We start from the raw sequence: 25,197 nt of genomic DNA, 5'->3' as shown, positions 1-25,197 counted from the left end.
CCTCTTTGACCCCATTTGTTAGGCACTCCACAGTTGCTGGCCACACAGTCTCTCCTCACTTCCTAGCCATGCACCCCGTTTACACATTTTGATCATTGTCCTATCGAGCCATGTCCTCTCGTCCCCCCTGAGAAGCCCCCTGTGACCTCTGCCTCTAAAGAATTAGCATTTGTATTGGAACATGCCATTCCCGGCCACAGCCAGGATAGCACATAGACTGTGACCCTGTCCCCTCTCCATCTCATATGACTCGGATTCATCCCGCAGCAGTGCACACACACATCGGGCAGCCTCCACTCACACGGCTTTCTAGCGCCTACAAGAGCAGAGAATCGAGCTTCCCCCGTCGTTGTTAGAGTGGTTCCGGCCGGCTCGTGACGTCACCATCGCGGCAGTTGGCCGGTTGCCGGGGAGGAGTCGCCATTGCTGTGGTGTGAACTTATCGGAAAGGAGAAGCTGAGGATAGCAATCGGTGCCTTGTAGCGGCCCTTCTCCTCTCCCCCGGCCACCCGCTAGATTTCTTTGTGATCTGTGTGGAATCGATCAGGATAAACCATGGCCTGCGGAGCGACATTAAAGCGCTCTATGGAGTTCGAGGCCCTGATGAGCCCTCAGTCTCCGAAGCGTCGTCGGTGCACCCCTCTCCCGGGATCCCCCGCCAACCCATCCCCCCAAAGGTGCGGCCTGAGGCCCGACAGTCCACTAGGCCCGCAGTCCTCTCTGCAGCCGCTGGGTGGGGACCGCCGGCTCACCCCGGGTACGTATCTGCTTGTCTTTGTGTGTCTGCTCTGGAGGGGGGGAGGGTAGTATTGTTCATCACCCCCCAGCATAGGCCTAGTCCTGATCGTTGGATCATCGGCACAATACATGACATTAAGGGGCTCAATTGCTTTAGGAAATCAGCTCAATTGTTTTAGAGAATGGCCTCTTTGGGGCCTTCAGGCACAACTGGGCCCCATCACCTTCATTAATTACACTCATATTCTCTACTGTGTCATTGATCAATACAGAAGGGGCTGTCCAACCAACAGAATGGCACAGCGGTCCCCTTTTAGGTAGTGTAGCTGGGAGGGGGGCAGGCCATTGTCCTGGAAAGAAGGACTCCTTCACATCAGTCTGTAAATCCACAAAGATCAGTGCAGGAGAACATCTAAAAAAAATGCCAATATGTCCAGGTGCAAAAAAAAAAAATCAAATATGTCAAATCATGTTACCCCATCGCAACGTGCTGCAGTGCATAGAATAGAAGGAAGCGTCATTTTGTGACATTTCCATAACGTTAAAGTGTAAGTCCACCCTAAAACCAAAATCTCTGTGTCTATAGACCCCCCACGATCTAACACTAACCTATCTAGCCCTGTAGAGAAGAAATCGGTATATATACCTTTTTTGAAGCCGACCCGATCTCCGGTGGTGGAAACAGTGCAGAGGACACAGGCGACAACGGCTGTGAAATGAATGACATAGACTTACTATGGGGCTTCCGTTGTCTGCATTGTCTTCTGCACCCGCCCAGACAGCTCAGCGTGGGGTCGGATCCGCTTCAAAAAAGGTAAGTACAGTAAACCCCCCTCCATTGCGGGGGTTACGTTACGGACCCAGCCGCGAAAAAGTGAAAATCCGCAAAATAGAAAAACCATATTAAAATGCATTGTAGGCATGATTTTTTACTGTCACTGTACGTGTAAAAGCATTTTAAAGCGGAGTTCCAGCCATTTACTCACCTGTCCAACGGTCCAGCGATGCGGCCGCCGGAAGCCTCGATCCTCTCCCTCGGCGCCGGCATCACTGCTGTGGGCACCCGGCTGTTACAGTTTGCGGCTTCACAGCCGGGTACCCACTGCGCATGCACGAGTCGCGCTGCGCGCCGTGATTGGCCGGCAATCTTCTGGGACCTCTGACGTGTCCCAGAAGATTGCAGGGAGGGAGGGGTAGAGGAGAACTTCCGCTCAGGGCGCCGCGGCGCTCCGAGCGGAAGTGGGAGCGGGTACCTGTCAAAACTAGGTACCCGCTCCCCCCCCCCCCCCAAAAAATGACATGCCAAATGTGGCATGTCGGGGGGTCAGAACTCCCTAAAGCGGAAGTTCCACTTTTGGGTGGAACTCCGCTTTAAGGTCTTCAAAAACACTTTTAAAACAATAGAAACTCATTTAAACACATAAAAGATACTGAGAGACATAGCAAGAGCTATGAAAAACACAAAAATATTCAATTTTTAATGATTTATATAGTAAAATAACATTACGGAAAAAAAAACGCGAATTACCGGGACCGCAAAAACTGAACCTGCGATGGAGCGGGGGTTTACTGTATACTGATTTCTTCTTTACAGGGCTAAATAGGTTAGTTTTAGAATGTGGAGATCTATAGATGCAGGCATTTTAGTTTTAGGGTGGAGTTATCCTTTAAAGCAGACCCGTCACCCACTCCACCCACTTTCTTTTATCACACTCCTAGCTTCCTCCTCTCACAGAACTGAATATTTTTAGGTACTTGTTTTTTATGTGTGTGTGTTTTTTTTTAACGTCTAAAAGTAATTGAAAAGTCTATTTCTCTTACGTCCTCCGACAGTTCGCCGCCCACTCGTACAGTCTTCACCAATGGGGCAGTAGTTACTCCTGTGGAGATGAAGTCAATACCCCATTGATGAAGACTGTATGAGTGGGCGGCGACTGTCGGAGGACGTAAGAGAAAACTACATTTTTGTAAAATCTTACCGTAAAATTCCTTTCTCTGAGTCCTCCGACAGTTGCCGCCCACTCATACAGTCTTCACCAATGGGGTATTGACTTCATCTCCACAGGAGTAACTACTGCCCCATTGGTGAAGACTGTATGAGTGGGCAGCAACTGTCAGAGGACTCAGAGAAAGGAATTTTATGGTATGATTTTACAAAAATTCAGTTTTTTAAAAATAAACCTGTCATACTTACCTGCCCTGTGTAGTGGATTTGCACAGAGCAGCCTGGATTCTCCTTTTCTCGGGTCCCTTTTTGATGCTCCTGGCCCCTCCCTCCTGTTGAGTGCCCCCACAGCAAGCAGCTTGCTATGGGGGCAGCCGAGCTGCAGCTCCATGTGTCCATTCAGACACGGAGCTGCTGTTCAGCCCCGCCCCTTTCTCTCCTAATTGGCTAACTGACTCTGGTTGACAGCCACAAGAGCCAATGGCGCCACGGCTGTGTCTCAGTCAATCAGGAGGGAAACCTGATGGCGAGGGACTCATGGACAGTGATGAGGCGGTGCTGGGGAGACTGCTAGAAGGCTTTTTTATCCGAATGCATTAAAGAGAAAGTAAACTCTTTTTTTTTTTTTTCTTCCCTGCAAAGTAAATGCATAATGTGCTAATATGCATTGCATACTAGCGCATTGTGACATCTGCAAACAAAGCCCGCGTTGTCCCCGCTGGCAGCCGCATCTATCTTCGCCTGTCTTCCTTCCGGGTCTGCATGGGAGCCGCCGGTCATGGCGTAGGGCTCTGAAGAAATGGCACATGCGGCCGTTCCTTCAGAGCGCATGCGCCGATGGCGTCATCGCCTGTATGAAATGTAAATATCTCCTAAACAGTGCAAGTTTAGGAGATATTTACAGTACCTATAGGTAAGTCTTATTAAAGGCTTACCTATAGGTGAAAGTTCTAAAGGTGGGTTTACAACCACTTTAAGATAAAAGGAAAAAACCTTCTGATTTTACTACTCGCACGCGATTTTCCCCTCTAAGTTTGCGGCAATTTTTACTGTCGTTATGGTTTACATTTTTCGTTAAAGGTGGCAATAATGGCTGACAATAAATTCATTTACTTCAATTCATGATATAAATTAAACCGTCAAATATAATACAATTTATATAAATTATTTTTATAAACTGTCATTTTTGACAGTCGGATTCTGTTTTCGTCCAAGTGCATCCTGCATTTTCGGTTTTGGCATCAAAATTTCCATTCGGCACACCTCTAGTTCATAGTTTTGTGTGTTTTTTTTTTTTTTTTTTTTATTTACTCCATACAAAATGGAAGAAATAAAATTTGGCTTTCTCTAGAACAGCACTGATTTTGTTATAGGCACACTGCTAGATTTTAAAATTGCTAATGTATGACAATGCTATTGCAGAGCTTGTGTCTTTTTTTTCCTTTTTTTTTTTATCTGTTGGTTTGGACACTTTTGTTAAGTAGGTTGTTTCTTGATTATGTTCGTGTTTTTTTTTTTTTTTTTTCCCCCCTCTATGGTTATCAGGTTATTGTCCAGAGCTTAGCCCCTCTTTTCATGTGATCCGGCTTTTCAGTAGGTTGTAAAGATTTTCTATGGCTTATTCAGAGTAGCTGGTGTAGCAGTATGGGGTGGTGAGAATGGTGATTCCATCTCTCCTAGCATGTTTTCACAGCTGGACCCTCTGCATTAAATGTGTGATAAATGTTGGTCATAAACATTCCATGGTATCTGTTAGGAAACTAGAAATGGCTTCTTACTGCCCGCACACACACATTGGAACAGAGGTTCCTGACCCTTTTAGGCTACCACCATTCTTTATAACAAAGTCTAGAACAGCCTTTCTCAAATTTTTTCAACACAGAGGAACACTTGAAATAAATTTCTGGTCTCAGGGAACCCCTGCTAAAAATTAAAAATCTACAACTCATGATACATTGAAGAAAGCTCCTTACTCTTGTCATCATTGGGAAGAATTACCCCCTTACAGATAGCTTAAAGGAACAATGGTGTCATTGGGAACGTATCTGAGAGGCAGAAATTGCACATTGCTCAAGGAACCCTTAGCACCCTCAGGAGGAACCCTAGGATTCCACTGAACCCGGGTTGAGAAACCTTGGTCTAGCATGTGCTTTAGTGTGGCTTGTGACATCAGGACATTACCTGCAGAGGTTTGTTTTGGGGTCCATTCATACCACAATGAAATGCTGCAACAAAGGGGAGAAAGCCGCTCAGGTGGGGCGTAATCCTGGTGCAGGTCGGATCCGTCATCCGCAATAGTTGAAAATCAAAAGAGTAGGACCGCACTCAAGGATAAGATGAAATCAATTATATCCTTTATTCCTCATGGATAAATTATTACAGATAGTGCATCAAAAATACATGCCTGGTTAAACCTGGCATGGCTTTTCAATGCACTGAAGTGCTGCAACACACAGCTTCTTTAAAATTGATGAACTGAAATGTGCAAGAGTGCATGCTAAATAGGGCAGGCTGTATTTCCAACAGTGTAGCACACAAGAGATTTTGTGGTATACCGCAGATGCCTGTTTTGCGGTTCCGTTACACTGTGCATTATGGTAACATGTACGTATGCTGCAGTACAATAGTGTAAATGGCAAAAAAAAAATCCTGCAAGGCAATGTCATATTGTGCTAGTATGCATTGCAGACTAGCACATTATGAGAAACTTGCCTTCGAAGAAAGCCCTCCAGCGCCGCAATGTCAGCGCTGAGACTGCTGAGATCTTCACCCGTCTTCCTTCCAAGTTCTCGGCCCCAGGCTACATAAGTGGGCAGGGGGGTGAAGACCCCACTCCCGCGCATGCGCACAGAAGCCGCCATTTCCGGCACGGGCTCTTAAAGAGGTTGTAAACTCTTTTTTTATTTTCTTTTTTCTTACTTACCCTGCAAGAGAAACACATAATGAGCTAGTATGCGATGCATACTAGCTCATTATGAAATACTTACCTTAGAACGAGCCCCCGCCGTGCCGTCCGCTTAGCTGGATGACGGGCGACATGTCTAGTCGCCCGTCTTCCGGGATCGCGGCATCCGGCCATCTGATTGGCCGGAGGCGCGGTGACGTCACTCCCGCGCACGCGCGCGGGAGCCGACAGTCACGGCACGGAGTTCTGAATGAACGGCACGAGCGGCCGTTCCTTCAGTGCGCCTGCGCCAGTGACGTCACTGGATGCTTCTAAGGTAAATATCTCCTAAACGGTACATGTTTAGGAGATATTTACAGTACCTATAGGTAAGCCTTATCATAGGCTTACCTATAGGTACAAGTTGTAGAGGAGGGTTTACTTCCTCTTTAAGGTCCATCACTGTAAGCCGGGCCTTCAGGGCACATGTCCCGATGTCATCGGCTGCATGCACTCTAAATATCTCCTAAACTGTGGAAGTTTAGGAGATATTCACAGTACCTACAGGTAAGCCTTAATAGGTTTACCTGTATGTTCAAGTTTTGTAGCGGAGTTTACTACCACTTTAAAGTCCTGAGATTTTGCCTGGCCACTAGTGTATGCTGTTATGTTGTGATAGGTGAAAATATGAGGTGCTGACATGAATCCCGAAGAGGTTTAGGCTCCATTCACACTGCCGCGACTTGTCAGCCTGACAAGTTGTGGTCCATTGACCGCTACAGGACCCGTTCTAATAGGAGCGACACAAGTCGCTCTGACTTAGAAAAAGGATCCTGTACTACTTCGGGCGACTTGCATTGACTTCCATTATGTGAAGTCCGTGCAAGTCGCGCCGAAGTCGCGGTGCACTGGACTTCACAGGTCGCCCCCGAAGTCGTGCAGGAGTCGTGCCGCTCCAGTGTGAATGCGGTCTAAATATCCAAGGCTGGGGTGCCACATACTGCTTGGTCTTTGCACACCCGGCCTTGACTCTCAGTACCTTATTGCTCTCAAGCCATAGGTTGGTGAATTTGAAATGGGAGTCTGGCACATATCGCATAAGTGGAGAACAATTTGCAATTATCTGGAAATCCTGACTAATTGAAAAAACATACAAAGGTGTGTTGTTGGACAATTGTTTTCCAGTGGGGAGAAGGGGCCATTATTGCTTGTGAAATAAAACCTATACAATTAACTGTTAAGTTGCATATTAAAGCAGTATTAAACCCAAAACCAAATATGTAATGTATTGTAGCTTACTGATCATTCGATGTGGTGGCTGCATTTGTTTTGTTCCTTTTTTTTATTTTATTTTTTTTTTTTGAGGATTTTTCTCTGTTTTCACCCGGTGATCTGGCCAGTAACACCTTCTGTAGTAGAGTGCCTCCACTCTGGATGAATGAGCACAGGCCGTACTTGGACTGCCGTGTTAAACCTAGTACATAGGGGCCGAATAAAGACCTGTCCAATAGAAACTGGCTGACATTCGGCCCTTGTGTATGGCAGCCAGTCCAACTAAAGCCGGCTTCTGTCCAAGGCTCCTGACCGAAAAAGGTCTGCTGATCGATTCCTGATCAGCGCTCCCAGCGTGTTTTGATGGCGGGGCTGTCCCCCTGTCAGAACACAAAACTTAGCGGGGGAGATTGCTGTACTAACTTTGGACAGTTAGCACAACGGCTCCGATCTGAGCTGTCAGTTTTATTTTTTTTTGGTTAAGCTTAGCGGTTGTGGTGAGTACTAGGCTTTAGATGTATCAAATATACATACACTAACAAATTGAAGACAAACTCCAGCTAATACTTTATAAGCAGTTACAGCAAACAGTGTTTTTGTTCCTTTTGGGATAAAGGGTTTACATCAGGCATGTCCAACCTGCGGCCCGGAACTGCAGGCAATGCGGCCCACTGCCCCCTGACAAGGTTTTGCACTTGGGGACTAGAAACATAAAAACACAATACACGTTAGGAGGGGAACCCTGGGGGGAATCAAAAATGGAGAAAGATCTGGGAGTCTTGGTTGATAGTAAAAAATTATTGTAAAAGATTCAGCGCTGAATAAATTATCAAGGACCAGCAGCTAACACTAAAAGGGTAATCCAACACCTTCACAGTAATATAGTATAAAATAGTGTAGCGCAGTCCATATATAAATCAACTCAATTGGTAATAAATAAATTAAAACCAAACAATTAATAAAAAAGGCATTATGATGAATAAAGGAGAAAGTTCATATTGGTGATATAAAAGATAAGATGATAAAAGAGACACAGTCCACTGGTGATCCGGTGAAAAAATAGCAGCAAGTGTGACTTCAGTGCTCATAGAATTCCCATCACCTGGCACTATCTGCCTCTCACCTCCACAACTCGACCCCACAGGGTCAAACAGCATGAACAATCACCACGATATTCAGCCAATGATAATCCAATGGAAAACAGGACCACAGCCTCCAGCATAAAACCGCCTAGAAATCGATTATGGCAGAGGATACAGCTTCCCAGATCGTGCCCAAACATAAGGAAAAAAGGAACAGATCTAGTGTTTTATCTGTGTGATCTGATGTTAGACTACAAGGAAAGAGTTTATACGTGTAAGAACTGTTAAACATATTTTCTGCTGAGAATAAAGGGAACCATTCCTGAAAGAGTCCTAGAATTTTCCATTGCAACTCAGCACTTACTGTACACAGCACAAGCTACTACAGTTTATTACAGTCTAAGCAGAAGCCAGTCTGTTCTGGCAAGCAACTCATTTGTGTGGTCCAAGCTGGCCCAAATGTATATAACGGAAACCTGGAATTCTCTTTTTAAAGCCGCAGGGGAAATTTAGGTACAATCTTTGTACAATGCCTGATTACACAATAATCAAGAGGCCTGAAACTAGCATTTCTTACTTGTGGTCCACTATCATTTAGGGCTAGGTAGGCTGTTGTTCAGAAATCTTAATGTGATTGTAAAGGTAACGGTGGTGCGTGGGTTTTTTTTATTTACACTTACCTGCACTCTGTAATGGTTTTGCATCTTATTTTATGGGTTCCCTGTTGGCCGTCCTCGATCCTACCGAGTGCCCCCAATAGCAAACCTCTTACAATGGGGGCACTCCCAAACCGTGCTACTGTGAATGAACATTTTCTATTCACACACAGTGCAGCTGGGCCCGCCCCTGCTCTCCTCTCATTGGCTAACTGGCTGTAATTGACAGCAGCAGGAGCTAACGGCTCACGCTACCGTGTGAGCCAATAAGGATAGAGAGAGAGCCGCTGCTCTCATGCACATCTGGATGGGGCTCAGGTAAGTATAAGTGGGGGGGTTGCAACCAGAAGGGTTTTTCACCCTAATGCATGGAAGAATTAAAAAAAAAAAACTGCCTTTAGAACCACATTAATAATGTTTTTAGAATCCCACTTTTCATGGACTTGGATTTTCCTAAGCTTATTTGAATTTAGCCAGTTCTCTTGATGGACATAATTAAAGGACCATTTTAAATAACCCGACAGATTGAAACCTCCACATGGTAATCACTGAAGGCTATCAAAGAACCTAACAACATTTCCATATTTTGCAATTATCTGTCTGTCCATGTAAATGTACAGTATATTGTAATATTTAAGTTAAATGTCCTCTTATGTGGGGTACAGTATTTGACAAACGTTTTTCTTTTAGAGTGTATTGATCAGTGTGTGTCTAGTAGGTTGGTGTGTGATGGTTGTGTATTTACATTTTTTTTTTTTTTTTTTCTAGAACAAATCTTTCAGAACCTGAGACAGGAATATACACGCTACCATAGACGACGGCAGCTAGAAGGAGCTTTCAACCAAAATGAAAATGGACACTCCAGTGAGGTTCAAGCCAGTACATCTCTCACAGCTCCATCCTCACCAGGTAATGAGCACTGTAGAAGTCTAATAAGGGACTGAGAAGAATGGATATTAAAGCGGTGTTCCAGCCTCCCCCTCCAAAAATTAAGTCAGCAGCTACACATACTGTAGCTGCTGACTTTTAATATTAGGACACTTACCTGTCCTGGAGTCCAGCAATGTCAGCACCGCAGCCGATGTTTCCATCGGCTGTCGGGTGCTTCCGCCGCCATTGCCGGTCAGGGAACCCGGCTGTGAAGCCTTGCGGCTTCAAGGGCGGGTCCCTAGTGCGCATGCACAAAGCGCGCTGCGCATTCAAAATTGGCTCGGCGGAGGAGGGGTACTCACTTTGCCGTGGCGCCGTTCCTGGAAGTGGGGAAGGGTACCTGTCAAAAACAGGTCCCCCCTCCCCCTGAAAGGTGCCAAATGTGGCACCGGAGGGGGAGGAAGCAAATGAGCGGAAGTTCCACATTTGGGTGGAACTCCGATTTAATATGTCTGATGGGGCAGACTACAGTCTGGTGGCTACAACAGGCTGTAATGTTGGGCATACAAGGGTCAGTTTTTTTTTTTTAATCAGTCAATGGGCTGGTCTTCTAGGTGTGTGAAAGAGTCTTTCTCACTTTTGTATTCTGACAGAGGGACTCCTCTATCAGAATAAACTAATCTGCTCTGCAGTGCTGATGGAAACAAAAGTTTTCCAGCAAGCCTGTTAATGAGAGAAGTCAGTCATTAGATCAACTTCTCACAAATGGGAACAGTCATGGATGGATTTAGTTTAATTCCATCTATGGCAAGCTTTATGAACTCGCAGCATACCTCAGGGGGTATTGTATGCACACCTGTGACTGAACGCTAATGGAATGGTCAACCAGTGACACAACCTGAGCATAGTTTGTTTTATCAAAACAAAAAAAATAAAGTTACAACCAAACCATATAATGATTGTACCTCCGAAATGGTATACCACACAATTCAAAATGATCAAAAATGTATTCCAACATGTTAAAAACCACCAATGTGGGGATCAATTAAGAACAGTTTACAAAACTTGTAATTGCAGGGGTCACTGCATCAGACAATTATGCACAAAGCATAGAAGCCAGTCCATGTCAGTGTCGACGCGTTTCACAGGATTCCCTGCTTCCTCCAGACAAAATGACCCCAGCTGTGTACAAAGCATATTACAGCTGGGGTCATTTAGTCCGGAGTAAGCAGGAAATCCCGTAAAACGTGTAAACCTCGACTGGCTTCTATGCTTTGCACACCATAATTGTCTGATGCAGTGACCCCTGCAATTACACGTTTTGTAAAACAGTTTTTAAGTGATCACCACATTGGTGGGATTTTAACATGTTAGAATAAAGTTTTGATAATTTTGAATTGTGTGGTTTTACCATTTTGAGGCACAAATCAGAGTCCCATCGTTCTATCGTTTTGTTTGTAATATATTACAAAGGGATGGTGCCACTAATGGCAAAGGATTAGTGTTTGCACCCCCCTGGTATTTTCTTTTAAGTGTAAGAAGCTATAGAAGATAAAGGTTTCTTAATTGAAAAGGGATTAAAGGTCACACAGAAGGTTATTGTATTAGTTAATTCTGTGTAGGTAAAGAGATATGTTCATTGCTGCAGTAAGAGTTTTTGGCATGATATCCGAGGTGGACACATTGTACGCTGTTCACTCTACATTTCCACACCTCATCTCCATCTAATAACCCTGTGCTTCAAGTCTTTTGGAATGGGTTACCCATTCATCTCCTGTGATGACTAACTGACTTAAACTTGGTCGATGTTTCCTCTGCAGGCACTTCGCACAGGTTCTGACCATTGGTGTGTTTAGTCTCCATGTGGGGTATTTTTGATTGGTGTTTAAGAATACTGGTAAAGTAAAACTGAGACCGTCTCCCAACTCCATTGCTGTGCAGGTTCAGTGGTGAAGAAAGACCAACCAACATTCAGCTTACGACAAGTAGGAATTCTGTGTGAACGTCTACTGAAGGACCATGAAGACAAGATTAGGGAAGAGTATGAGCAGATTCTAAACACAAAACTAGAAGGTTGGTCTTTTTGCCATATTTGCTGAAACCTATTTTCTTTTTTTGCAAACTACAATGAATTGTAAATGTTTGTGGTATAACTGAAGGCAAAATGTGTGCGTGTGTTTATGCGTGTGTTCGTTCGTTCTCTCTAGCATTTTTTACCCTAAGACTTCATATTTCTGATATGTGCCTGCTGTACCATGTTCTTGTATGAAAATGTATTCTGTTCTTTGTATTGCTTCCTTTATGTGAAATCGCTGGTCTTCCCGCCAGTCCCTCTGCTTTCCTATTACAAACTGACCACACTAAGCAGGGGAGCACATTGTGGTCAGTTTTCTAGCTATGCTGGGAACTCCGTGAACTCTCCTTCAATGATCAGACTTGTCCTGACATGCCCCTGCTGCACAGCCTGTCACTGGGAAGCTCAGTGTACTGCTGCTTCTCCTCCTCCTCCCCCAGCTCTTATGCCGCTGTGAACAGAGGGAAAGTGATCACTTTTAAAAAAAGTGGAAAAAAGGTATTTAGAATGTTTTTGTTTTAATATTTACACAAAAAATGTTTTGCCTTTTTTTTCTATTTTAAACTGAATGGCTTGTTTTACAAGGTGATTGTTTACAATCACTTTAAGCCCTCCAACCCGCACCTTGTGTTTTTCACCTACATAAGATGTACATTGATCCTATAGTTTCATGGTTTTGTTTGTTGCCCTGTACACAGTCTATAGTGGAGTAAATCATTACATTCATTTGTCAGAAACTTCTGTTTGTTTGAAACCTGAGGCATGCAGCATTGGACTGCAGAGGTTAAAGTGTGAAATCTGAAAAAAAAAAAACAAAAACCGATACTTGCCTCCAAGCTGCAGCATCAATGTGATGCAGCCAGTGTTAAAGTAAAAGTTCAGGCAAAACCGAACGAACACTAAACCTGCTCTCTGCCACATTCTAAACCTAATCTATCTAACCCTGTAAAGCAAAAATCGCTGTACTTCCCTATTTTGCAGCTGGTCTGGTCCCAGCATCAGCTGTCAGCGGCAGCTTCAGTTTGGAGGGGGGTGCAGGAGAGGCAGCAGATAACAAACCCCCATAGTAACTTTATGGGTGATGTCACTTCCTAGCCATTTCACAGCAGTTATCGATCCTCTCCTGCACAAAGCTTCTGCTGATGGAGACCGTATCGGCTGCAGAATAGGCAAGTACGGCGATTTTTGCTTTACAGGGTTAGATTAGGGTTAGCATGTGGCAGAGTAGATAAAGCGTTCGTTTTGCTTGGACTTGCACTTCAATTTCGTCAATTTAAATTAATGCTATCAGTATTAGATTAAAGCTAAATCAAAATCTGACGTTAAAATTAACAGTGCACTACCACATAAGAATAAGTAGGGAGCATCTACTAAGCTGCTGAAAGAAAAAAAGAAAAAGGCTTTTTTCTTTTTCTTGTTGTTGTGGTTTTTTTTTTTTTTTTCTTAATATTTAATATTGGTAATATATTCAGGTATTGTATGCAATGAGCAAAAACTGAGCTAAAAAAAACCTGACTCGCCTAGACCACCAGAAGAAGAAACAACATAAATAACGCAACTCACTGCACTATATTCAATTGTCGTTTTATTAATTTATTAAAAAGAAAGAAGTAAGCAAATGCAAATTTGTATAAACAAAATGGTACAAAAAACACAACTTAAACACCTAAAAACATGCATCTACCTCTCCTTCATAGTAAACATACTTAAATTATACTAGAGCTGCACAATAAACAAATCCCGCTCTTAATGCGGCATTTCCATGATTCATGTAACAGTGCAGAGCCTTTCTCTGCTCAGAGCTGACAAAAAAGCAGGAAAAAAAAAAAAACAGCCAGCACAAGTTTTTCACACCATTGTTCAGTGCTGAGAGATAAAGAGAAACATTGTATCATTTAGTTCTTTTAGATCAAAGGGATGAGTTTCGGTCTGTAAATGAGGTCAGTTTAATCACTGAGACTCCGTTCACACTGGGGCGACCTGGTCACCTGACAGGTCGCCTGCCCATAGATTAGCACAGGACCCGTTCTAATAGGAGCGACACAAGTCGCTCCGACTTAGAAAAAGGGTCCTGAGCTTCTTTGGGCGACCTGCATTGACTTCAATGATATGAAGTCCGTGCAGGTCTCTCCGAGGTCGCGGTGCGCGCTGTGCAAGTCGGGGTCGCCCCGGCAAGTCGGGGTCGCTGCAATGTGAACCGGCTCTTAAAGAGAAAGTAAAACTTCCTCTGTAATTTGTACCTTTAGGTAAGCCTATGATAAGGCTTACCTATAGGTACTGTAAATATCTCCTAAACTTGCACTGTTACTTTTCATACAGCCAGTGACTTCACTGGCGCATGCGCTCTGAAGAAATGGCTACCCGTGCCACTCCTTCAGAGCCCTGTGCCATGAACAGCAGTGCATGCGCGGGAGTGACTTCATCGCAGCTCCAGCCAATCAGGTGGCCGGAAGACGCGAACCCAGAAGGAAGACCGGGTATAGATAGATGCTGTATGAGTGGTGAGCGGGTGGCGGTGGGGGGCTTCGTTCTAAGGTAAGTATTTTATAATGAGCTGCTAGCTCGTTATGCCTTTTTGTCTTTCAGGTTATTTTATTTATTTTTTTTTTTTTTGGGGGAGGTTTCCTCTTTTTTGCTGACACTTGTTGCTTACTGTTAAAATCAGTATTTTTTGCTTGAAAATTACTTATAACTCCCTAATATTATACACTGCTTAAAATAATTAAAGAGACACTTTGAAAACCCATCAGATCTCGATGGGGAAAAATATCATGCTTGATATCTATACTAATATGGACTGGGTAATGTGTTAAGAAGGAAAGGATGCCACATTGTTTGATGGAAATTAAAATTATCACCCTACAGAGGACTGAAATCAAAGTGACAAAATGATGCAGCAGGCTAGTCCATTTTGCTGAATTTTCATCTTTTCTGACTGTTTTTCACTAATTTTGGCTAGGGTCAGTGTCACTACTGGTAGCATGAGGCCATACCTGCACCCTATAGAGGTTGCACAGGCAGTCCAACTCCTCCAGGATGGCACATCAATGCTTGCTGTTGCCAGAAGGTTTTCTGTGTCTCCAGCACAGTCTCAAGAACATGAAGGAGATTGTAGGAGAGGTGGACAGGGCCGTATCAGGACAGCCGGTCTCTGCTCCTTTGTGCAAGCAGAAACAGGATGAGCACTGCCAGAGCCCTAAAAAATGACCTCTAGCAGGCCACTTGTGTGAATTTCTCTGACCAAACAATCAGAAACTGACTTTGAGGGTGGCCTGACGTCCTCTAGTCGGCCCTGTGCTTACTGCCTTGCACCATGGAGTTTGATTGGCATTTGCCGTTGAACACCAGAATTGGCAGGTCCACCACTGGTGCCCTGTGCTTTTCACAAATAAGTCGGTTCACCCTGAGCACAAGTGACAGACATGAAAGGGTCTGGAGAAGCCATGGAGAACTTTTTTCTGCCTGTAACATCATTCAGGTTTGGTGGTGAGTTAGTGATGGTCTGGGAAGGCATATCCATGGAGGGATGCTGCACAGACCTCTACAGGCTAGACAATGGCATCCTGACTGCCAATAGATATTGGTATGAAATCCTTGGACCCATTGTTAGACCCTACGCTGGTGCAGTGGGTCCTGGGTTCCTCCTGGTGCACGACAATGCCCTGCCTCATGTGGCGAGAGTATGCAGCCAGTTCCTGGAGCATGAAGGAATTGATACCATTGAATGGCCCCCACGCTTGCCTGACCTAAATCCAATAGAACACGTCTGGGACATTGTTTCGGTCTATCCGACGCTGCCAGGTTGCACCTCAGTCAGTTCAGGAGCTCAGTGATGCCCTGGTCCAGATCTGGGAGGAAATACTCCACAACATCATCTCATTAGGAGCATGCCCCAACGTTGTCAGGCATGCATACAAGCACGTGGGGTCCATACAAACTGAGTACCTTTTGAATTCAGCACTCTGTAGGTTGCTAATTTTAATTTCCATCAAACCGATGTGGCATCATTTCGTTCCTAACCCATTACCCAGTCCATATCAGTATAGATATCCTGCATAATATTTTTCCCTATTGAGATCTGATGTTTTCAAAGTATTCCTTTAATTTTTTTGAGCAGTGTGTATATATTTTTTATTTTTTGCAAAGACCCCAGAGAATAAAATGGCGGTTGTTGCAATATTTTAGGCCACACCGTATTTGCGCAGCGGTCTTTCAAACGCAATTTTTTTGGGAAAAAAACATTCAATGAATAAAAAAAAATTTAAAAAAACGGAAAAGTTAGCCCAGTTTTTTTTTTTTTTTTTTTTTGAAGAATGCAAATTGCAAAAGATGTTTTGCAGAGAATAGTGATCTTTATTGTAAGGGAAAAAACAATGAAACAAAATCCGTGGAAAAAAGGAATTCCTCAAATAACAAAACTGTGCACCACTTGATAAATATACCACAAGTCCCAGCAGAGATGGTAGTAGATAGGAGACCTTTTCCCAGCGTGGATGGAAATCAGAAATTCATCCGTCAGTGGGATGTACAAAAAATTGGCTGCTTACCAGAAGTATGGGGCCCCCAAACTAATGGGTAGACCACGTGCACACTGGGTACACAGATGATACAATCCGCAATCCTCATGTCAGTCACCAGTGAAGCAGGTCATATATACAAGAGATGTGAATACACCAATATTAACTCCTCATATTAAACACCAATGATGGCAAGCCATAGATGTAACGGGAGACGGGAGAAACACATAGCGTAATACTGCATATTGCTGTATAAAACCTTTAATTAAAATGCACTTACAAACATCCGAATTCAGCATACATAACATGTATAATAAGCGAGAGATAAAACCGTGGCGTTCCGCATTCACAAAACGAAGCCAGTGTCCAAGGGGGCGTGGTGACGTCACGTCTGGTATGGGCCATACCATGTTACGTATGGGCGGTATCTGGGTGCCTGACATGAGGTGGTATCTGGGTGCCTGTTTTGAGGATTGCGGATTGTATCATCTGTGTACCCATTGTGCATGTGGTCTACCCATTAGTTTGGGGGCCCCATACTTCTGGTAAGCAGCCAATTTTTTGACAATCCCACTCACGGGTGAATTTCTGATTTCCATCCACGCTGGGAGAGACCTTGCTGGTGCAGTATAACCACTATATATATATATGTGTGTGTGTGTGTGTGTGTAGGGGTAGGGGTAGGGGTAGGGGCTGGTAATCCCAAGAAAAAGTAATGAATAATACTGGAAATTATTCACAGGTAAGTTCTTACGCATGTGGACTTTGGGCCATGTCACCCATGCAAACATATACCTATCAAACGAAACCATAGAAATTCCAGATAATCCAAGGTATATGGTATATGAAGGACAGACCCTTGGTTGACTTCTACTGGTAACACCCCCTTATTATAGCACAGAGGAAAATGTAAATGTTCACTGCCTGCCTGCTTCACAGGTACATAGCCACATCTTGTATTGAGTCAGCGAAAGTATGTGTGTGAATGTGAATAACACCTCCTTCCCACACCAGTAAATGTTCCAGGTTACACATAAAGAGCATATATGTTGTTTCTGCCTCTGGTGGCCGAGTTAAGTCAGATGTTTGTTTTTTTTTTTTCTCTCGTTTGATTTTACCGATTTACTTGGAATTGCCACTATGAGAATTCTATATATCAGTGGGGAGGACCTGGAGCATCCAATTCAGTGTTTATGATATATGCTATGGCATTAGTTTACAGGTTTTTTATATTTTTAAGTTAAACTTCTATTTGTCAAAAAGCAATATTTTTGTTTGTTTGTGAAACTTGGTTTTATTTAAAACTTTATACATCACAATGGCTGTAGTCCATGTTCAAACCTTAATACCAGGAATAGTTTGGAAAGAGGAATGGCGCACTATGGTGTGGAAAATTGTCATGTTACTTGAATCAAAGCATAGACAAGGAATGTTGGTAAAGAAGTGTCCTAAAGATTTATTGATAAAAATTAAAACAACCAATCGGTTCGTTTGGTTGTTTTCATTTTTATCAATAAATCTTTAAGACACTTCTTTACCAACATTCCTTGTCTATGGTTTGATTCAAGTAACATGACAATTTCACACCATAGTGCGCCATCCCTCTTTCCAAACTATTCCTACAGCCTACACATCATCCTGTGTTAGGGATTTGGCAGCCTAGGTGCTATATGTCAACATTGGTTTCTTTATGCCACAGTCATGTGGTACTATGACCCCATATGAACTTCTCTAAGGGATTAGCGCAGGACAATTTTTTGTTTAAACCTTAATACCATAATTTACATGTTATTAGATTTTTACTCCAGGAGTATATAATAAGTTTGGAAATGCTTAAATAATGCATTACAATTTAAACCCATTCGATTTTAGTCGGCTAAAATGTACTGGAGATTTTAGTTTGCTAAAATATGACTAAAACTAAAATTGCATTTAATTCAAGACTAGAAATTTGACGTCCAAAATGAACACTGTTCCGTCGGCTCTAACATCCAAGAACTGAGCAATCACGTGAACGATGATCGCTCAGGTCTTGTTTTGCTCAGATGGGAAAGCAGTGACTGTCAGTCTCCATTTTGCTCCTCCAGCGCTAACTGAATCACTGGGGCATTGGACTCAGACTCTCAGTAGCACTCTGAGAGATTGAGCCAGCTGCTAATCAAGCATACGGGTGGATCATGACAATATTGTTGGGATCCTTCCAGATCCTGGAGCAGCTCTGCTATTGGCTTATTCTGGGTCACAAAAGTTTTGGCCATACTTCTTTTACAGAGCTTACCATGATGGAAGAGGTGTGTTGTGTGTTTGTTTAGTACAATTTAATATGCATTTGTGATGTAACATGGTGAAATTGCGAAGCATGCAGACCTGAAACAAGAAGTTGCTTGATCTGCTGGTCAATAATGGCAGAGTAGGTGGACTAATGCATGGAGATAGGGGCATCAATCGGCCATAACACCATAAGATGCAGCCACAAAATATGAGCCCATCATTACAAGGTAAGGCACAGGGATAGAACTACAGTACTGTGCAGAAGTTTTAGGCAGGTGTGATGAAAAGTAAGAATGCTGTAAAAAAAAAAAGTGTGTGTGTGTGTATGTGTATGTGTGTGTGTGTGTGTGTATATATATATATATATATATATATATATATATATATATATATATATATATGTATGTATGTATGTATGTGTGTGTGTATATATATATATATATATATATATATATATATATATATATATATATATATATATATATATATATATATATATATATATATATATATATATATATATATATATATATATATATATATATATATACTCAATTTACAAAATGTAGAGTGAGCAAATAGAGGAAAATTCTAAATTAATATTTGGTGTGACTACCGTTTGGGATCAAACCAACATCAATTCTTAACACTTGCACAAAGTCAGGGATATTGTAGGATTAGAGTAAAGTATATGATTAACTAATTCTACCAAGCAGGGGCCAATGATCATCAATTTCATATGTAGGTTGAAACAGTCATTAACTGAAACAGCTGTGTTGGAGGCTTTAAAGCGGAGTTCCAGCCTCACACACTCACCTGTCCAACGGTCCAGCGATGCGGCCGCCCGAAGCCTCGCTCTTCTCCGTGGCGCCGGCATCACTGATGTGGGCACCCGGCTGTGACAGTTGTCGGCTTCACAGCCGGGTACGCACTGCGCATGCGCGAGTTGCGCTGCGCGTCGTGATTGGCCGGCAATCTTCTGGGACCTCTGACATGTCCCAGAAGATTGCAGGGAGGGAGGGGGAGAGGAGAACTTCCGCTCAGGGCGCTCCGAGTGGAAGTGGGAGCGGGTGCCTGTCAAAACTAGGTACCCGCCCCCCCCCCCAAAAAAAATGACATGCCAAATCTGGCATGTCAGGGGGTTAGAACTGCCTAAAGCGGAAGTTCCACTTTTGGGTGGAACTCCGCTTTAAACTGGGTGAGGAACAGTCGAACTCTGCTACTAAGGTGAAGTTGTGGAAGACCGTTTCATGTCACATGTCATACACCATGACAAAACTGAACACAGCAACACGTCACATGGTGGTTATACTGCATCAGCAAGGTCTTTCCCAGGCAAAGATTTCAAACCAGACAAGGGTTTTAAGATGTTCTGTTTAAGCTCTTTTGACGAAGCACAAAGAAACGGGCAACACTTCTTTTTGGTTTGAGATCATACCGTTTTTTTATCCACTGAATATTCTAAAACCCAGAAGAAAAGCTACTTAGTGTGTTTGAGACTGATGTTTGAAATCATTTAACTGCCTAATCGTATACTTTCTTCTGTGTTCTTTCCTTAGAACAATATGAATCCTTTGTGAAATTTACACATGATCAGATTATGCGACGGTACGGAACAAGGCCTACAAGTTGTAAGTTGATAGTAGTGTTTTTTTTTTTTTTTTTCTTTATGGTTTCGGACCATATTTTATACAGACCATGGTCTTTTTAGAAATATTTCTACTAGCTTCTGCTTCTTTCTTAGACTGTGAGCTAGTTGTCTAGTGCAGTACAGCTCATATATAGGCATAAAAAGGCCATTGTGCACGTGCACACTTTAAAGATGGGTTGATGGGGGAAATTTTTATTAGACTGTGTGGCACACAGCAGGGCTGCTCATTGAAGATCACTGGAAGAGAGAGCAAGGTGGGTATTTTACATAGCACATTGGGGTTGATGTACTAAAACTGGAGAGTGCAAAATGTGGTGCAGCTCTGCATAGAAACCAATCGGCTTCCAGATATTTTTTGGCTTTGGTATTTTTATCTACAGGTAAGCCTATATAATAAGGCTTACCTGTAGGTAAAATGAATATCCCCTAAACGTACACCACTTAGGAGGTATTCACCCTGCATGTGTTCTGAAGGTCCAGCGTATTCTGCTGGAACTTCAGAGCTTTCTGGAACCGAAAGCTCCAGCGCGCATGCGTGGGAGTGACGTCATCATGGTACCAGCCACTCACAGCGCCGGAACCCGTGAACCCAGAAGTAACTGCAGGGGACTGTCGGCGATCGCCGCCGAGGGCCTTCGTTCTAAGGTAAGTATTTCATAAAGTGCTAGTATGTGATGCATACTAGCACTTTAAGCTATTGTCTTGCAGCTTTTTTTTTTATTTATTTTTTTTTTGTGTTTGGGTATACAACCGCTTCAACTGAACCAAGTTGAAGCTGGACCAGATTTTACACTCCCCAGTTTTAGTAAATCCACCTCAATGTGTAGTAATGGGAAGGGGGGGGGGCAAGTATGCACTAAAGGTCCACTTGTACCCTAAATTGAGTCTGTGCTTTGCCAGTGCAAGATAAAGTAACAGGTTGACTTAAATGCAGAAGTCCACAGATGCATATTCATGTCTTTCTTTTGCTCCTCTGCCTTTTAGAGTGACATTAAAGGGCTTATTCACAAAGGCAGCTGTGCTGCAAGCAGTGTCAAATCTGGTGTGAACAGGCCCTAACAGTGCGTCTGAAGTCTGCTACAATAGTATGGCTTCATAGCACATGAAAATATATTTTTATGCATCTGGAAGAAGCTGTAAATATTTATTACTTCATACTGAAGATGTGGCTTGAATGCTTTCCAGCACCTTAGACATGGTGACATGTCATTTACAGAAAGTGCTTTGACAATAGCTTTTAAACCAAAGTTGGGAACTTCCTTTTTATTCTTCTCCATAAGATATGAGAAAGCAACAATGCTAATGAGCAAATGCAGGAAATATGCTAAAGACAAATGCCACTCAATTTATCGCTAACAAAAGCCCTTTGATTTAGAATAGAAGGTCTTTCATTGCTAACCTATAGTTTTGCCAGTTTCAACGTGGTCCTCTGTATATCTGATCGACCACTTGATCGGGGGACCTAGGTCAGTGATTTGTGGAATATTGAAGTAGCAATGGGGGTTAATGTGTATGAATTGGTTAAAACAGGGTGTTAGTTGCAGCTTTCTAATTCTATCCCACCGCCTGTTTCATTGGAGTTTTCCTTAACCACTTAATGGCTGCTCCATTGTAGTTTCACTGCTACAGGGTGGCCGCTCTACACAGAACCGCGTGTGTGTGTGTGTATATATGTATGTGTGTGTGTGTGTGTGTGTGTGTGTGTGTGTATATGTGGATAGATAGATAGATAGTGTGTGTGTGTGTGTGTGTGTGTGTGTGTGTGTGTGTGTATATATATATATATATATCTATCTCTATCTCACGCACGCACGATTCTGCATTTCCGGGTAGGGGGCATGCTTGCCCACCTGGCTGTGCTGTGATACATCCCAGCATATGCCACCAAACGCCGGGTGCTGCCCTGTAATTGACTGCCGGCGATCAGCTCTGAGACTCGCAGAACACAGCTCTGTGAGCGTAAACAGCATTACAAGGTAAGGCACAGGGATAGAACTACAGTACAGGGGATCAGGGGATCTAGTTGGTTTTTCATTCCCTGCTTAAAATCATCCTAGATGTTAACCCCCTTCTTGCTCAATGTCATTAGTATAGTGATAGTGCATTTTAGCACTGATCACTGTAATATTGGCACTGGTGATGTCAGTGGCAGTTAGCTCCCCCCCCCCCCCCCAGCGTTTTAGTGTCGGATTCACCGCCACAGTATCGCAGTCCGTTTAGAAGTTGCTGATTGCCGCCTTTACTAGTATTAGGGGAGGGGGGCATCCTTATTAAAACGTTTGCACTTAATTTTTTATTTGGATATCTAATTCTTGCTGTCTACTGTATTAAACTATTTATCATCTTCTTCCTTTTTTTTTTTTTTTTTTTTTTTTACACAGATGTGTCTTGAATTGTTCACTTTGCCGTCTGGGTACCAGTTTTCACTTTGGGATTACGGCTGCTCTACATTCTGCCACCTGTGAGGTGCCATGTTATTAATATCAGTTTTTCTTCACATCGTGTCATCCAGAGAATTTTAACGTCATTGCTGGCTGCCTTCACACTTTATTTTTTAGAATTTTTTTTTTTTTTGTTTTTTATTTTCCAGCACAGACTTTGTTCAAAGACTGCTCCGCTCCTCTCAATAAGACCGACTGTAACCCAACAGGTTTTGTTTTTATTTTATTTTTTGGCTTCAGGAATCTCCATTAGTGTTCCTATGTCCGAGGCTTCAGATAAAAGGACATTCTTGGAGTTTTTTAGTTTTGAATTATTTTTGCCTTGTTTGATGCACTACAATTAAGTTGAGGTTTTTTTTTTTTTTTTTTCCCCTTTATATTGGGAGGAGCCTCAAAAAGGATATACAAATAAAGGACCATACAGACTGTAACTGTGGTGTACTTAGTGAATAGTGATTGTAACCTGATGTATACATAACTGCACCCTTCTGAGACTAATTCTAAAATGCAAGCTTTTATTTTTCAATTTGCATATGTTTTTGTTTGCTACCGAAAAGCATTGTTTTATTGAGTTTGTACAAAAATATCTACCAGAAGTTGAAGTGTTCAAAAGAAGGTTTTTTTTTTTTTTTTTTTCTTGTTTGTTTGGTTTTCGCATGAAAAATAATGTATAGGCAGACTGATTTTATGGGAACTGGAGCTGCTGCTTGTTTCTACCAGTTTATTGGTTTTCTACCACTTCATTTTAGGGATTGAAAGCCAAAAGCTGATTGGTTGCTGTAAGCAGCAGTCCTATTTCTCTTTGGCTCTAGTTTTTATAAATTGGTCCGAGTGTTTGTCAGACTGTACATGCAATTCCTAGCTCTTTGGGTGGCGAGGGTTTGAATGAAGTAACACATAGCCTTTATATAATATTGTGCCTCTAATGTCATTTTGAAATGGTTGAAATAAAATTACCTGGGGTGAGAGTCTCTTTTTATGAGCAATTCTGATCGAAAAATGATATGTTCGTCACCGAATTACACATTGTTGGTAACGTTAACCTTTTTATGCTGTGAACCAATAGACAAGTAGTGGTTAAATGGCTGCAATGATAAAAAATTAGGTTTGTTTTAAGAACTGCGCCATTAATCGCAGGTTGCTCATTTCCAGAAAAGGATTATATCTTTAGTGAAAGGGTTCATAAACATTGATCACTGAAGTGTACCATGCTAATCTTGCTGTTTTACATAGTGAGGTTGAAAAAAGACATCAGTCCATCCAGTTCAACCTATGATGTGTGTGTGTGTTTGCTGTTACCCGTACATTGTATACCCCTGTATGTTGTGGTCTTTAAGGCGCCCATCTAATAGTTTTTTTGAAACTATCTACGCCCTGCTGATACCACTGCTTGTGGAAGAGAATTCCACATCCTTACTGCTCTGACAGTGAAGAACCCCTTATGTATTTTAAGGTTAAACTCTTTTTCCTCTAGTTTTAGTGAGTGGCCACGTTATTGTATTCCCTTTCTCTGAAAAGTTTGTTCCTTATGCTAGGTTCCTCACCAGTACAGTATTTGTACATTGATATTGTATCTCCTCTCAAGCATCCCTTCTCACTTTACATGTGTTTACCACCCCCTGTTGCTTTCTATGTAAATGATGGAATCTCATGTCTGTTTGCTGAATTTCCATGCACCCAGAAGGTGTTATGGGACCAGTGGCCTCACTGTTTGGTGTGGGACCTAAATGTGGAATGGGAGTTTTGGGTCCTGCCTTTTTTGTTTTTAACCACTTTACCACCGGAGGATTTTGCTGTCTTACGTCCAGGCCACTTTTTGCGATTCGGCGCTGTGCGACTTTAACTGACAATTGCGCGGTCATGCGACGCCGTACCCAAACAAAATTTACGTCCTTTTTTTCCCCACAAACAGAGCTTTCTTTTGGTGGTATTTGATCACCTGTGCGATTTTTACTTTTTGCGCTATAAACAAAAAAAAAAGCGTTTATTTTGAAAAAATAACAATATTTTTAACTTTTTTTTTTATATGAAATTCCCCCCAAATAAAATGTAAAAATCTAATTTTTTTTTAAATTTTTGGCCAATTTGTTTTATGCTACCTATGTTTGGTAAAAAAAATCACAATAAGCGTATTTTGATTGGTTTGCGCAAAAGATATTGCGTTTACTAACTAAGGGAAAGATTTCTGTCATTTTTTTTTTTTGGGCGGGACTGCGACATTGCGGCGGAGAGATCGGACCCTTGACTGACATTTTTGACACTTTTGGGGGGTACCAGTGACATTACTGCAGTAATCAGTGCTATAAATATGCACTGTTACTGTAAAAATGACACTGGCCGGGAAGGGGTTAATTTTATTGGAGAGGGTGGGGTTAATGTATGCCTGGTGCTTACTGACGTGTGTGTGTGTGTGTGTGTGTGTGTGTGTGTGTGTGTGTGTGTGTGTGTGTGTGTGTGTGTGTGTGTGTGTGTGTGTGTGTGTGTGTGTGTGTGTGTGTGTGTGTGTGTCAGGGCAGTGAGTTAGGGACAGATCGGATGTTCAGCTATGCTGAACACTCCAATCTGTCACTGAGGAGATCTGCCCGCTCTGTTTACACAAGCGGGCGGATCTCCAAACTAGAATCCCCGACGATCGGGGAAGAGCGGCGGTGGTCGCCGCCGCTTCTCCCTTGGCCCGACTCCCGCTGTGAATGAAAACAGCGGGAACGCCGCCTACAGGGGGAGGAGTCCAGTGACGTCGGTCTACGTTGCGGGATGATAACGAGCCACTGTGCCACAGTAGAGGCACAGTGAGCG

The 25,197-nt window shown here is 42.8% G+C and overlaps 1 protein-coding gene across 1 annotated transcript; it reads left to right on the top strand.

The window, feature by feature from the left end:
- Window positions 1-271: 271 nt before the first annotated feature.
- On the top strand, window positions 272-21,316 carry AKIRIN1 (akirin 1; the record flags this gene model as incomplete). Its single annotated transcript, XM_082248076.1, has 5 exons — window positions 272-757; window positions 9,346-9,486; window positions 11,389-11,520; window positions 19,869-19,981; window positions 21,146-21,316. Exons 1-5 carry the CDS (start codon window positions 556-558, stop codon window positions 21,314-21,316), a joined length of 759 nt encoding a protein of 252 aa, XP_082104202.1. The 5' UTR covers window positions 272-555.
- Between the last annotated feature and the right edge of the window lie 3,881 nt (window positions 21,317-25,197).

The sequence above is a fragment of the Pelophylax lessonae genome, assembly GCF_965119305.1.
Source record: "Pelophylax lessonae genome assembly, chromosome: 2".
Lineage (NCBI taxonomy): Eukaryota > Metazoa > Chordata > Amphibia > Anura > Ranidae > Pelophylax > Pelophylax lessonae.
Note: the sequence above shows the minus strand (reverse complement) of the source record. Positions and strands in the feature narration are given on the sequence as shown.